This window comes from Sturnira hondurensis, unplaced genomic scaffold, assembly GCF_014824575.4.
Source record: "Sturnira hondurensis isolate 20B ecotype Veracruz unplaced genomic scaffold, ASM1482457v3 Scaffold0013190, whole genome shotgun sequence".
NCBI classification, from domain to species: Eukaryota; Metazoa; Chordata; class Mammalia; order Chiroptera; family Phyllostomidae; genus Sturnira; species Sturnira hondurensis.
Genome location: NW_028085821.1, coordinates 1,828,908 through 1,842,616, shown reverse-complemented (window position 1 = coordinate 1,842,616; position 13,709 = coordinate 1,828,908). Strand labels below are relative to the sequence as shown.

Genomic DNA, 13,709 nt, shown 5'->3' with positions numbered 1-13,709 from the left:
CATTTAAATTATGTTTTAAGAGTAATCTTTTACATGAGTATGCAATATATATTTCATTCAGGATGTACGTTTACTTTTTCTTTACATTATTGCTTGCTGTGACTTGCCAAATCATTAACTCTAATCATAACTGAAATGTAAATGTAAAAGTAGATTTCCAAGTGATGATTTTTGGAATGATCAGTCTTGAACAATATTCTATGCCACAGGTCTAACTCTGGTCTGGTCTATTGAGAATGAGCTAATATTTAATACTAGTTTTTTTAAAAATTAAGGCAGTAAAGGCACAACTCCCATAATGAGTAACCAGATAAGTAAAATTACATAAAGGATATGAAACAATTCTATGATTTCTTTTGTATGTATAAAAACTTAAAATGTTATTTAATGTAGCAGTTTTGGGGAAGCAAAGATAATGTGTTTTGTTAAAATAAAAAATTAGGATCTTGCTTTCCTTTATCACCTTTCCAAGAGTAAATTAAGACTGAAAATTCTAGATTACCCTAATAGTTCCTGTTATAAAATTTGGATTCTGAGGCTCTTCATTTCTTATGTTCTTATCAATAATAAACTTTAAAGACCTTAAAATAAATTTAGCTTTATTTAAAAATTTAAACATTTTAATCTGGTAGAAAATCCACAAAGTCATAATCTATTTTGCTTAATATAAATTCTTTACTAAAAAAGTAAGAAAATAGTCCTGGCTGGTGTGGCTTAATGGATCGAGCACAGGCTTGGGAAATCATAGGGTCACCAGGTTGATCCCCAGTCAGGGCACATGCCTGGGTTGCAGGCCAGGTCCCTAGTAGGGGGCACTCAAAAGGCAATCACACACTGATGATTCTCTCTCTTTTTCCCTTCTTCCCCATCTCTTTGCAATAAATAAATAAGTAAAATCTTTAAAAAATTGTTTTTATTGAATGATTGATGTATGGATTTTAGAGATAGAGAGGAGGGGAACAATGGGAGAGAAGAAACACTGATTTGTTGTTCCACTTAATCAGGCACTATTGGTTGATTCAGATCAGGGATCAAACCCACAACCTTGACACATGGGGACAATGCTCCAACCAACTGAGCTACCTAGCTAGGGCGCTTGCTACACATTTTGAAAGCCACTTATAAATAAAGCTAATTGAGGTAAATAAGATGATGAATAAACCAGACACCACGATACCTAAGGTCTAAATGAAAGAACTGGCAAAGTATATTCTAAAGAAGAGTTAAGTAAGGAGAGATACTTTCAAACACGTGTTAGAAGCAAGAAATAGATTTACTCTAATTTTTGTATAAATGTACAGAATTTTAGAGAATAAGACAATAACAGAAATCACCAGAAAAACAGATCTTTGTGTGGGTGGGAAGTTTATTTCAATACTTAAAAATGAGGGTTGTAGGACTTCCGGCCAAGATGGAGGCATAGGTGGAATCAATCTACGTCCTTGCACAACCAAATTTAAGGACAACAAAGATTTAGAAACAAAAACACAACCAGAACAGACAGAAAATTGAACTATACCAAAGTCCGACAACCATTCATCCAGACCGGTAAGAGGGGCAGAGTTGGTGGCCAGAGGAGAGGGGTCCCAGCAGGGAAAATTGGTGGTTGGTGACCCAGGTGTGAGGGGGAAGCAGGCGAACCCAGTGAGATGCAAGAGGCGGCTGGCTGACCATGGACACACATTCGCATGCAGATAAAACAGGCAGAAAGAAGGGCATTGAGATAGACCACACAACCCAGGGCCCCAGCGACAGGAAATAGAGCCTAAAAGCACCAATTGGAAAAATTGGGGGGTTTGAGGTGCCGGGAGCGGCTTCCAGTCCTACAGGAGAGTGCGTTGGAGAGACCCACAGGGTTCCAGAATGTACAAAAGCCCACACACCTGGGAACCAGCACCAGAAGGGTCCAATTTGCTGGTGAGAAGTGGCACAGGAGATGGAAATCTGAGAGAGAGCAGAACAAGCGCCACTGCTCCCTCTCTGACTCCATCCCCACATACAGCATCACAACCCAGCCACTGGTACCCTGCCCTGGTGTACACTTAAGGCTCCACCCTTCATACATAACAGGCGCAACCAGAACCAAAAATTATGGCTCAAACAGAACAGATCAAAGCACCAGAGCCAATACTTCTAAGTGACCAAGAAATAGCCAACCTATCAGATGCACACTTCAAAACACTGATGATCAGGATGCTCAGAGAACTGGTTGATTTTGGTCGCAAATTAGATGAAAAAATGAAGGCAACACTAAGTGAAATGAAGGTAAATGCACAGAGAACCAATAGTAATGGGAAGAAAACTGGGACTCAAATCAATGGAGTGGACCAGAAGGAAGAAAGAGACAACCAAATAGAAAACAACAAAGAAACAAGAATTCAAAAAAAAAAAAATGAGGAGAGGCTTAGGAACCTCTAAGACATCTTTAAACGTTTCAACATCTGAATTATAGGGGTACCAGAAGAAGTGAAGAGGAACAGCCACAAGTGGAAAACTTATTTGAACAAATAATAAAGGAGAACTTCCCCAATCTGGAAAAGGAAATAGGCTTCCAGGAAGTCCAGGAAGCTCAGAGAGTCCCAAAGAAGGTGGACTCAAGGAGGAACACACCAAGGCACATCATAATTAAATTACCCAAGATTAAAATGAAGGAGAGAATTCTAGAAGCAGCAAGAGATAAGGGGACAGTCACCTACAAAGGAGTTCCCATCAGACTGTCAGCTGATTTCTCAAAAGAGGCCTTACAGGCAAGAAGGGGCTGTAGAGAAGTATTACAAGACATGAAATCCAAAGACCTACATCCAACATTGCTCTATCCAGCAAAGTTTTCCTTTAGAATGGAAGGACAGATAAAACACTTCTCAGATAAGGTCAAGTTCAAGGAGTTCATCATCACCAAGCACTTATTATATGAAATGTTAAAGGGACTTATATAAGAAAAAGAAGATGAAAAATATGAACAGTGAAAGGACAGCAAGCTCACCATTATTAACAACCACACCTAAAACAAAAGCAAACTAAGCAGACAGCTAGATCAGGAGCAGAGCCACAGAAATGGGGATCACATGGAGGGTTAGCAACAGGGGAGTGGGAGGAGGAGAAGAGGGGAGAAGGTACAGAGAATAAGTAGCATAGACGGTGGGGAGAAAACAGGGGGAGGGCAAGAGTAGTAGGGGAAATATAGAATCTAAAGAACTTGTGACACATGGACATGAACTAAATGGGGGGGATGTGGGGGGAGGGTGTGTGCAGGATGGAAGGGAATGAAAAGGGGAATGGGACAACTGTAATAGCATAATCAATAAAATATATTCACAAAAGCATGAGGGTTTTACATAAGATAGTATCTAAGGCTCTGCTCCTGATTTCCTTAAACTACTAGTAGTTGTTTTCTCTTTTTAAATATAAATCTAGATAATAGATTTATATTCCACCCTTCTCTGGCCAGAACACATTGAAATGTAAATAAAAGAATTACATTCAGCAGTAATATCTTCCTTAGTTATTACAATGTGCTTCTAGTCTATATATTTGAATACTGGTACTTTGAAAAAAAACGCTGAAATCTTATTCTCATGGCTATTGCTAAAGCAATCTATTACAATCACTAGATGCTGCCTCCGTAAGGATACAGAGCTGCTTGCTTTTGGGTTGAGTAACTTTTTAAGCTCAAATTTCTACATGCCAACCAAATACCAATTTCAGAAATAAAGAATGTTGCTATTTTAAATGAATTACATTCTTCGGGAGAATACACAGAAGTTTAGTACACAAGGAAAGGAGGAACCAGGAAGATACCAATATTCACAGTGTTACACAGCACCTTTCCAGAATGATTCCCGTGTAAAGGAAAAAACTGGGGGCAGCACATAAAAAATACTTTAAATAGACACATTCTTAACTAAACTATTTTTATGTACAAGAATTTGGCATGTCATCAGACTGTGGAATTAACAGATATAAATATGTTCAACATGTGTTTTACACGCTCCTGGAAAGATAAATCTTTTGGGAAGCATTTTAACAAAAATTGTTTCATATTTTTACTCACTTTTCTTTTTTATTTGCCAATTTAATTTTATACCTCAAGAATACATCAATTCATAAATAGCAGAAGAGGATAGGCCTTTGAGAAACAGTATCCTGTATGTTGCACTTAACTTGCAAATATAACATAATGAAAATAAGTAACTATGAATAAAAAATTTGCCTTGAGCCCTAGATGGTGTGGCTCAGTGGATTAAGCATAGGCCTGCAAACCAAAGGGTCGCTGGTTCGATTCTCCATCAGGGCACACGCCTGGGTTGTGAGCCAGGTTCCCAGTAGGGGGTATATGAGAGGCAACCACAAATTGATGTTTCTCTCCCTCTCCTTCCCTCTGTCCCTTCCTCTCTCTCTATAAGTGAATGAATAAAATCTTTTTAAAAATCTGCCTTGAAGTGCTTCTCTAAAGTATAAATTACTTGGTATTTATATTATACTATTTAGCTAAATCTACTAAAATATAAAACCTATGGTCATATCATTTACTTTTATATATTGTTCTTTTTCACTGCAATTTTTTTCTGTAATGAAATCAATATAGCTGATTAAGGGGAGTGAGAAGGAATAAACTCAAGGAAAACAAAAGAAAAAGAAAAACAACAGTATTAGGAAGGATTACCTGTTGGTCATCCTCCACAGGGACATTTCTGTGGAGTCTTTCTACCTCTGAGCATTCTGCAAGTCTGGAAGTCCCTTCCTGGGGTCCAGGTGCCTCCTTAACATCCCCAGACCCCTTCATATGGTGGAAATAAGGTTTGGCTTAAAATTATATTTAAAATCTTCTATTCCATCTACCCCCTTAATGTACCAATTTCAATGTAAAATGGTGTTAAACTAAGGTCTAAAATGCAACTTTAAGAGAATATAAAGAAATTTAAAGAATCTGGGGAACAATAAAAATCGTTTTCTATTAGCAGGCTCTTAAGAAGGCCCAACCGTCTACCCTTCAAAGGAAACTTATGATGTCATCTTGAACAGCTGATCACTTTGTAGCCTTTATAGGTACTTTATCCTATATAGGAAGATAAAACATATCTCACCATTATTGGGTGTCTAACTATGTAGCACACACTGTGCTAAGTACTATACATAAGAATGCTGGTTTTTGATTCTCATAGACACCACGCACACACACATCTCTTTTTCTCTGCAAAGTTTTAAATTTCTTTATGCCAACCAAATACCAATTTTAGAAAGAATGAATATAACTATTTTAAATACACTACAAAGTTGGTACCCAGTTTCCAGATTAAAATGGATTAATTTTATGGCTTGAATCAGATGCATATAAATCCAATGTATTAAGTAAAGAGTTTTTGCATATATGTGGAGACATGGGTACTTTGCAAGCAGTGGAGACATGGGTTAAGAGCATGAGTTTTGATTTCACACACAAAGCCAGGTTTCAGTCATGGCACTACCTCATATTTGTGGTGACCAATATGAAGTCAACATATTGGTGATCTTGGGTGAGTTACTTAGCACCTTGGGACCTTATCTCTAAAATATAATTAAAATTTTTACTAAATAGAGTTGTGAGGGTTAAATGAAAAAATGCTTCAGGTCCTAGTCTTAGGTAGTATTGTCTTTGTCACTTAGATATCATTATGGAATATAACCACACTGGAAGGTTAAAGAGACAAAAAATAGGGTTTGATAAACAATTCCATAGTAATGGTATTTTTCTCTAATTTGGCTTTACTTTATTATAACTAAAAAACAGTAGGCACATAATCAAGATGAATTGGGAGATTATTAAGTATAAGAAAAATTATAATAACTCAACTAACTGAATGCATACTATATGCTACACATCCCACCATTTAACATTTTTTAGTGTTTAATAAACAAAAAACTTGTAGAAGTTTGAGTAAAAATGATTTAGTATTTTCTACCCAAACTCACAATTAATTATGGTCTGTACATTCATCCACTAAAGAACACTCAACCTATTTAGGTGCCCTAAAATAGGTCTAAGCAATACTACCATGCATCACAATCTCATTATGCCCCCAGAGCAGCACTGTCCACTCGGCTTTATCCATTCACATGAACAAAGATGTATATTAGTGGGTGAACTATTCTAAAGCAAGGGACTCTTTTTTTCTTTCATCTTTCATTTGTTTCCTCCTCATACCCCACCACCTAAACTTGGTTCCAGTGCCAACAATTTGCCATAGATCTGCTATCGTCACCATAAGCACAAAGAAACCTAAGCCAGAAGAGTGCCAGCAGAATTGGCAATAGTCACAGAAGGTTCTGGCTATGTAATAATTAGGAAAGAAAGAGTAAAGGAGAAGTAATCCAGGAAATAGGTGAGAGACAACTCTAAGTGAACCCCTAGTTTCATCAGAAATGGGATATAGGACTGCCCTTAAAATCTTTAAAAGCAGATTGGACCCTTAATACAACAGCACTAACCTAGAAAACACATTTCTTTACAAAGGCATGTAGATGGAATAGCAGGTATTAAAAAAGGAAGAGCAGAAACATGACAGTAGAGCAAAGGAGTAAAATACAAAATAATATCAAACAGCTGAAATAAATTGAAATTATAAATAGTAATACTCTTTAAACAATAAAGGCTAATAATTCAGTATATAAATATAATAAGGACACACTCGATAAAATTCTTATGGGATTCATCTCTTTTACAAAAATACTGTGAAAACAGCCCAAAAATCCACACACGTCAAAAATCAAACACAAAAATTCCCTTTTTGAGGACTGTTAGCAACAACACTCCCCCACTCCAAACCCCAAAAAGGACACTAAGTTACATTTCAAAAATTCTCCTAAAGATTAGATTAAAAGTGCTTCTATACCTTGTGTCTACAAAATCACCAATTTGGGTTTATAACAAAATAGAAAGAGTCTTTAAACTACACGCTAAATCAGCGATTTTTACCCTTGATCATTTCATGGCACATGTAAACTAATTACTAAAATTATGCGACACACCAAAAAATATTTTTTGCCAATCTGACCAAGAAAATAGGTACAATTTTTATTCATTCACCCTGGACAGTTATTGTGTTGGATGTTGTCATTTTTTAAATTTGATAATCTAAGGGAAAAGAGGTCAGTGCCCCTGACTAAACAGTCAGGTGTTGCACGTTTTAAAAATTCTTGTGGCATGCGCCATAGTACGCAGGTTGAAAATCATTGTGCTAAGTTAACAATCGAAAACTGTTTAACATCACACAAAAAAAAACCCCACCAGAAAAACAAAAGAGCACCACAGCTTGAGTACATCAATGAACTAAAGCTTCAAGATAAGACATGGAAAAACAGTACATTTCTCCCTAAAATCATTATTTCCATATCAGAGTTTTGTAAGAGCAATGGGATAGAATGTCTTACCTGTGGGACCACATTCTGTACATATGATGGTGGATGTTGCTGCTTTTGATGAACAGCACTTTCTATTGCTACTTTAGCTACAGTGCTTGGATCTGCTCCTGCTGGCACCGCAACCATTGTTGCACTGCAGCCAGCATTGTTGGGGTCACTGATTGTAACAATTCTAACGCCTACTTTATTTGGAATTCCTGTGACTGTTTCCCTATCATTATCCTCTGCTGGCCTCTTTACAGTTTTGCATTCTGCTGTGCCATTTGTAGAACGAATGTCAGATGATAGGGCAGGAGAATGGGATACTCTTGATCCTGAGTGGGGAACTACCATTTGATGCCCCTGTATAACAGAGGTTGTAGAATGCGGTGAGACAACTACACTTGGGCGTTGCTGAGGCACATCTGAATTCAAACTTGAAGCTAGAGGTCCATTAGGCAAATCAGTACCACTAAATTGCTGTGTTGCCACATTTGAAGCTTCCTGTATACTGCTCACAGATGGTGAACCACCCAAAGTTAATATAGGTCCATTAGAAATTCTTTCTAGTTGATCACCTTTGGCAGTATCTTGCTGAGTGGCATCTAAAGTCCCTTGTGGTTCCATTGGAGATATCTCACCATTTCCTACATGATTGGAAGTTTTGTGATTTGGAATGTTTTTGCTTAAATGGGAACCGTCTCCTTTATCAAAATCACAGATTCCATTAACTAAAGGTTTTCTCAAATCACTTTTGATATCCTGCATGTCCATTTGTTCCGAGTTCTGTTTTCCAGATGCTCCATTCTCACCTAATTCTAACGATGGCCCATTACTAATTAGTGAGCACTGATTAGCCTCACTTTGAATTTTCCCTGAGTTTGAAGGAGGTAGACTTGAGTCACTGTACTTTCTTCCATTTAAAAGACTTCCCACCTGCATTTCATTTTCCTTTGTATCCCCATTGCTGGTGTTGGTAGTTCCTCGTCGGCAGGACGGGTTCTCCATGACTTCAATTTTACGTTCATGAACATGTAAACCTGTTGCTTCTTTTGCTTCCTCCTCCTTTTGGCAAATTATTTTATCACCTTTGAATGGGGGAGTAGCAGTAGTACAAGATGATTGTCCAGCTGGAGATGCCTGACTGGCTGGAAGTGTTTGCACCTGAAGTCCAACTCCTGCCTGGGTCCCGCTCATGGTAATTCCTGCTGGAGCAATGAGCTGAGTTGCATTTCCCTGACTCACAGTTGCAGTTGCAAAACTTGTATTTGGCACAACTGTTATGGTTACCTGGTTTCCGGAAGTCCCTTGGAAAATGGTTGCTGGGCTATTTGAGATCAGTGGGCCTGGCAATATTTGTAAGTTCGAGATGGGCACGGTTTGCACTCCCCCTGTGGGTGGCATTGGACTTTGGACCAATTGAACATTTTGCTGCCCAACCAACAGCTGCTGTGCTGGAGTCTGCCCCTGAACTCCAAAACCTGCTGCTTGGTTATTGGCCACCTGGTATACCACCTGAGGGCTAGGAGCTCTTGCATTATTAGGGGGAGGAACCTGTGGAGCTGGGAGAATAAGCTTACCACCTGGAGTTGAAGGACCACGTTTTGGAAGCAGCAACTGTTTTATCAGACTTGACTCACCAGAGGCAGGCTGACCAACTCCTGAATTTGTTTGCTGTGGTTGAACTTGCATCTGTACTTGTTGTGGCTGCTGAACTTGTACCTGTACCTGTTGAGGTGGGGGTGCTGGTGAATGCTGCTGCTGCTGCTGCCTTTTCACAGATAGCATTTGACTGACAGTAGGAGGTGGTCCCTGTGATTGAGGGGTGGAAGAAGATGACATGGCAGTAGGGACTTGGTTATTAGAAGCTGGGACAGGTGATGGTGAGGAAGATGGAGTTATGTTTGGTTGTCCAGTTAGCTGAACTGTCTGACCAGCTGGAAGAGCTGCTGGATTAGCAAGAACAATTTGGTGAATAGCTGGTGCATAAGTTTGACCTTGTTGAGTTGGCTGGCTTACAATCACTACACTTTGTTGGGTTGGCTGCTGTGGTTGTTGAATGGGCTGCTGTACCACCGTTGATGAAACTTGCTGAGAAGGGAGAGGTTTTGGTGCAATGTTCTGAAACCCTACCCTTGAGGGTTGAGGACTTGGGACACCAGCAATGGTAACCATTTGTCCTGTAGCTACCTGAAAATTCTGTACTGAAGTTGCTGAGACAATATTGGATGCAGAAGTTGTTACATACTGTGGAGGTGCTATGATAACAGTGTCTTGCGGCTGGCTACCAGCTGATGTCTGTTGAGATGAAGTTTGCACAGGTTGGGGTGATGTGGTGATTAACTGTTGACCCTGTGAAACTGTAGAAGTACATGCTGGTATGGTCTGTACTCTGCCAAATATATGACTCTGCGGGACAGCTTGTTGAATTACAGTAACAGGAGTGCCAGAAGGTATCTGACCTGGTACCACCGTGTGTAATGGAGACTGTTGTGGAATTACCGATGGATGGTGAAGCAATGTCTGGGAATTTACAACTGTAACAGGTTGTGGCCCTGTACTATGATTCTGAACCACAGAACTCTGTGCAGCTCCTCCTCCAACAGCAATACTGACAGGAACTGCTGTCTGGGGTATAGAATTCTGGATTACTGTAGCCTTAACAACTTCACAAGGAATTGGAGCTTTATTCTGAATGACAGTCACCGGAGCATTTTGCTGCTGGTGGGTATGAACTGAAGGATTTGGTGGAATTCTTGAAACAGTCTGTGCCATAGTATGAACACCTTGTACTGGAAAAGACATTTGTGTTGCAGTCAAATTTGAAGACTGGTTTGTAACAGGAGTCCTCTGAAAATGGTTTCCTACAGTTTGTGGTCCATGAGGGATTCCTGAAAATACAGGAAAAAAGTCAAAATTTATAATAAAGTAACTGAAAAGCTGCATGTAGAAATTATTTTACTTAATAGAAAACAGTTTTAAAATTAGTATCTAGCAACTCTGCATCTAGAAAAACAAGGAAAAATTATATATTTTAATGTATATAATATACATTTTATTAACTTGATAATATTTAAAACAATACAAATTAATACCTGCAGGAGAAGGACTTGAAGATATATCAGGAACAGAATCAACACGAACAACAGGAGTAGAAACTGCTTGCTGCTGATAGTACATCTGAATGGGAAGTGGTATAGCCCTCCGTTTTACTCCTACTACATGAATATGCGCTTGCCCACTGTTACTGGAATCCTCCACTCTCTTCACTGAATGATTCGGAAACACCGTTCTGTAAAGTACACAATACTGTTTTGATAACTAGCACACTAGCAAAAAAACATTAACTTCTAACAATGTTTACACAAACAGCAGCAGTATACTCATTGCTACTTATTTATGTACGAACCAGTGTGATGCATATAGCTATATTCTGCAAGGGTGGGAAGTAAAGAAAGAAATATAAAAGATAAATTCTCCAATTTTGAAAGTCATCATTTATTAACTTTGTTGGGTTTTAAACAATTCTACTGCATGTATAATGAACAAAAAAGCTGCATGTAGGCAATGCCTATTTTATAAACTTGGCAAAATGTCAAAGAACCTTAATATTTGAAGAAAGTGCTGCCATATCTTTAACATATTTAAAAGTAGGGAGAAAAGGCCCTGACTGGTGTAGCTCAGTGGATTGAGCACAGGCCTGCGAATCACATGATCGCAGTTCGATTCCCAGTCAGGGCACATGCCTGGGTTACAGGCCAGTTCCCAGCAGAGGAATCATGAGAGGCAACCATACATTGATATATTTCTCTCCTTCCCTTCCCCTCTAAAGATAAATAAATAAAATCTTTTTAAAAAAGTAGGAAGAAAAAAAGAAAACTTAATGTCTTCTTTCTCTTTGATAAACCTCATAACGTCCAAATATAAACACCAGATGTGATGTCCAAAATTCCCCTGAATTTAAACTTCCACCATACTACAACCTAACCATATAGAATTTTAAGTAGTGAAGATATTTATAGGCATATTCTCAAGAATAAGAGGTGTGGTAAGTGATACAAACTGACTTTAAAGTTAAGGACTATGTATCCTACCTAAGACATTTATAAAATCCAGTTGATGTTAGGATTCCACCACGAGCTAATTTACTGCAAGTTGAGAGGTACTCAGAATACATTTCTGCTCGAGAGACAGAACAATCTGGATTTACTTCAAAATGAGCATTTAGCCTAAAAGAGGAGAAAAAGAAATGGCATTATGCAAGATACTATAGGAAAGTCTATATTTAAATATGCTAAAACCATTTAAAGGCAATGTATTATGTATTATAAACTAATAATTATGCTTTATAAAATATTACTGTTTCATGTATTATTAGCAAAAATACAAGCTAGGTTTCAGTTAAACTAAATCAGAAAAAGAGATTAACTAATTGTACTTATTATAATGTAAAACATCTCTAACCACAAAATAAAAACTGTGTTCACATCCCAGTGAGAGCAGGCAACAAATATTCTACAATAAATAGTTTTATTTAGTGAATATCTACTCAGGTTCCTGTCTTGTAATAATCAAAATATAACAGAAGTTCCCAATAATGAGCTACTGGAGATATGGAAAATGGAAGAAAAACTGAAGTTAAACTTTGGCTGTTGGATGAAGTTCCTTCAGAAAAGTCACCCAAGCTTCCAACTACTCCCAAAAGTGATACTTCCCATGCTGCACACTCCCAATGCCCACTTCAGAGACTTCCAATCTTAATGTCGCACAAATTAATTCACACTTCAGCTTGTCTTTCTCATAAAGAGACTTCCATTTATAACTTAGGATTGGAGGCCTAGTTATCTTTATAGGACTCTTCCTAGGACTTTCTCTATATATAACAGGTCAAAATATAGCTGTTTCTTATAAACTGCATCAAATAGTATGATAAAATAATGATAAAACAAGCCTCTCCTCTTTCCCCCGGAAATAGCAGAAACGTGCGACTGAGTTTTATAAGACCAAACCTATACCTAAACACCACATATTTTACAGTGGATGTGATATGTACTTTTTTCAACTTCTATAATCCCTTGAGTGCAGAGTTTTCAAAACTGGAGACCAAAAATTTTTTTGGTCTCAATGTAGAAGATAAACATTTCCAAACATTGTTGGAAGAGATTCATCAAGTATAAAGCGTCATGTTATGACAATACAAAAATGAGGAAAGCAAATAATTAGATATATTTAAAATCATAAACCTTATTTAAGTAGAAAAGTCTAAAGAAAATTGTCATTGGAACAGAGATGGGAAAGCACCAAAAATATGGAACAACAGAATGAAGGAAGCATAGAATGAGAACTGAATAATGTTGGAAAATGGGAGAAAGGGATTGAGGAAAGAAAATTTTAAAAGTAATACATCATTGGAAAGTAATCTTTATTTCAATCTGTTAATCTTTTAAAGAATTTAAGTTAAAATTCAAAAATAATGTGGAGGCAACTATCCAAGACAAAATGAAATCAAACCAAGTTTACATTTATTTTTTCAGAAAATGGCTGAGATATAACGACTCAATCCTCTCAAAAAATACTGTTTTCAAAGTCGCTTATTTTATTATAGACAAACTGTCTATCATTTGATTAGTTTCTCTTTACTCACATGAAGGACAAATTAATTAGCAATGAATAAGACATTTTCCTTTCGATGAAAAAGAAGAGACAATTAACAACAAAATCTGGCTTTATTTTCTTAAAGTCAGTCCAATTCAGTTTAAATAAAACATTAATTTAAGAAAAACAAATTCTCTAATTTGACAAACCTTATTATCTACAAAGTAAAAAATAACTTTTTAACACAAATTTTACTGTGAAAAGAAGTGGTCTCTAGTCAAAGACTATTATAATTCTGAAGATTCTGATAAATATTTTTCTTTCAAATTATTCCAAAATATAGGTGAAGTGGTTTTACATTGTCCTTTCAAGTATAATTAAAAAGAAACACAGGATAAAATATTTGGATGACTGTTGAAATACATTTCCTTTGCTCCTTTTTGCTTTATTCTTCCCAAGGATAAAGCCTTAATAGAAATAAGCCACTTACCACTGACAAGCAAACTTCTCACTATCTATTTCCACTATTCCTGGGGGTGGAGCAACATGCTGCGCTACAACTGCTCTGGAAGCTAAAGAAAGAAATACATTAGCTATATCATTTAAAAAATTTAGTCACTATATACCATATTTAGTTCATGGACACCAAACCAATAAATATCTTTTAAAAAGGCGTATGAACACAATGCAAATGTACAAATTTGAAAAAAAAACTTATAATGGAGCATGCATTATAC

The 13,709-nt window shown here is 37.2% G+C and overlaps 1 protein-coding gene across 1 annotated transcript in view; it reads right to left on the bottom strand.

The window, feature by feature from the left end:
- The window catches only part of ARID2 (AT-rich interaction domain 2), a 165,981-nt gene that overhangs the window by 47,309 nt on the left and 104,963 nt on the right, over positions 1-13,709 (bottom strand). The window contains exons 12-15 of the mRNA XM_037061084.1: positions 13,463-13,544; positions 11,472-11,606; positions 10,473-10,669; positions 7,408-10,268 (exon numbers count right to left, since the gene is read on the bottom strand). Coding sequence (XP_036916979.1) covers positions 7,408-10,268; positions 10,473-10,669; positions 11,472-11,606; positions 13,463-13,544 — 3,275 coding nt within the window. The remainder of the gene's footprint in view (positions 1-7,407; positions 10,269-10,472; positions 10,670-11,471; positions 11,607-13,462; positions 13,545-13,709) is intronic.